Raw genomic sequence first — 524 nt, forward strand, 5'->3', positions numbered from 1 at the left:
TGATACATGGCGTGTCTTTATATGGTCATACATCCATCTATCTATCTTTAATCTATCTATCTTGAATCTGTCTATCTTTGATTTATCCACCTATCTACCTATCTTTCTCGGTGTCTCTCCAAAAATGCTGCGAAGACGAACGTGTAGAGCCTTCCCTACATGACGTTGATCCTCCTTTCTGTCTTTCTTTCTTGACTTCTATCATCGATTCTTTCTATCTTCTTTCTTTCCTCTCTCTTGCTTGTTCCATTCTCAAGCGTCTTTGTGTGTATGTTTCTTTTGCTTTTTCTCCAACCTCTCGTAGGAGGTGAAAGAGGCCGTAGAATTTCCTTTAACTCATCCTGAATTTTTCGATGACATAGGAATTAGCCCACCCAAGGGAGTTATTCTTTATGGACCTCCTGGAACAGGTAAAACATACAAACCATTCAGGACACCTTACCCGAATATAAGCCGAATTCTCTCCATACGCATCTTGTCCTGTCTGTGTGTGTCTGTCTATAGGGCGAGAGGCGATGGGTGCC

General features: G+C 41.8%; 1 protein-coding gene across 1 annotated transcript in view; it reads left to right on the top strand.

Annotated features, from left to right (window-relative positions):
* CSUI_011402 (26s protease regulatory subunit 4) overlaps nucleotides 1-502 on the top strand; it is a gene marked incomplete at its 3' end in the record, with an annotated part of 1,146 nt that extends 644 nt beyond the window's left edge. The window contains exon 2 of the mRNA XM_068071501.1: nucleotides 305-502. Within this exon, the coding sequence (XP_067916523.1) occupies nucleotides 305-502 (198 nt within the window). The remainder of the gene's footprint in view (nucleotides 1-304) is intronic.
* Between the last annotated feature and the right edge of the window lie 22 nt (nucleotides 503-524).

This window comes from Cystoisospora suis (assembly GCF_002600585.1).
Source record: "Cystoisospora suis strain Wien I chromosome Unknown contig_11337, whole genome shotgun sequence".
Taxonomy (NCBI): Eukaryota; Apicomplexa; class Conoidasida; order Eucoccidiorida; family Sarcocystidae; genus Cystoisospora; species Cystoisospora suis.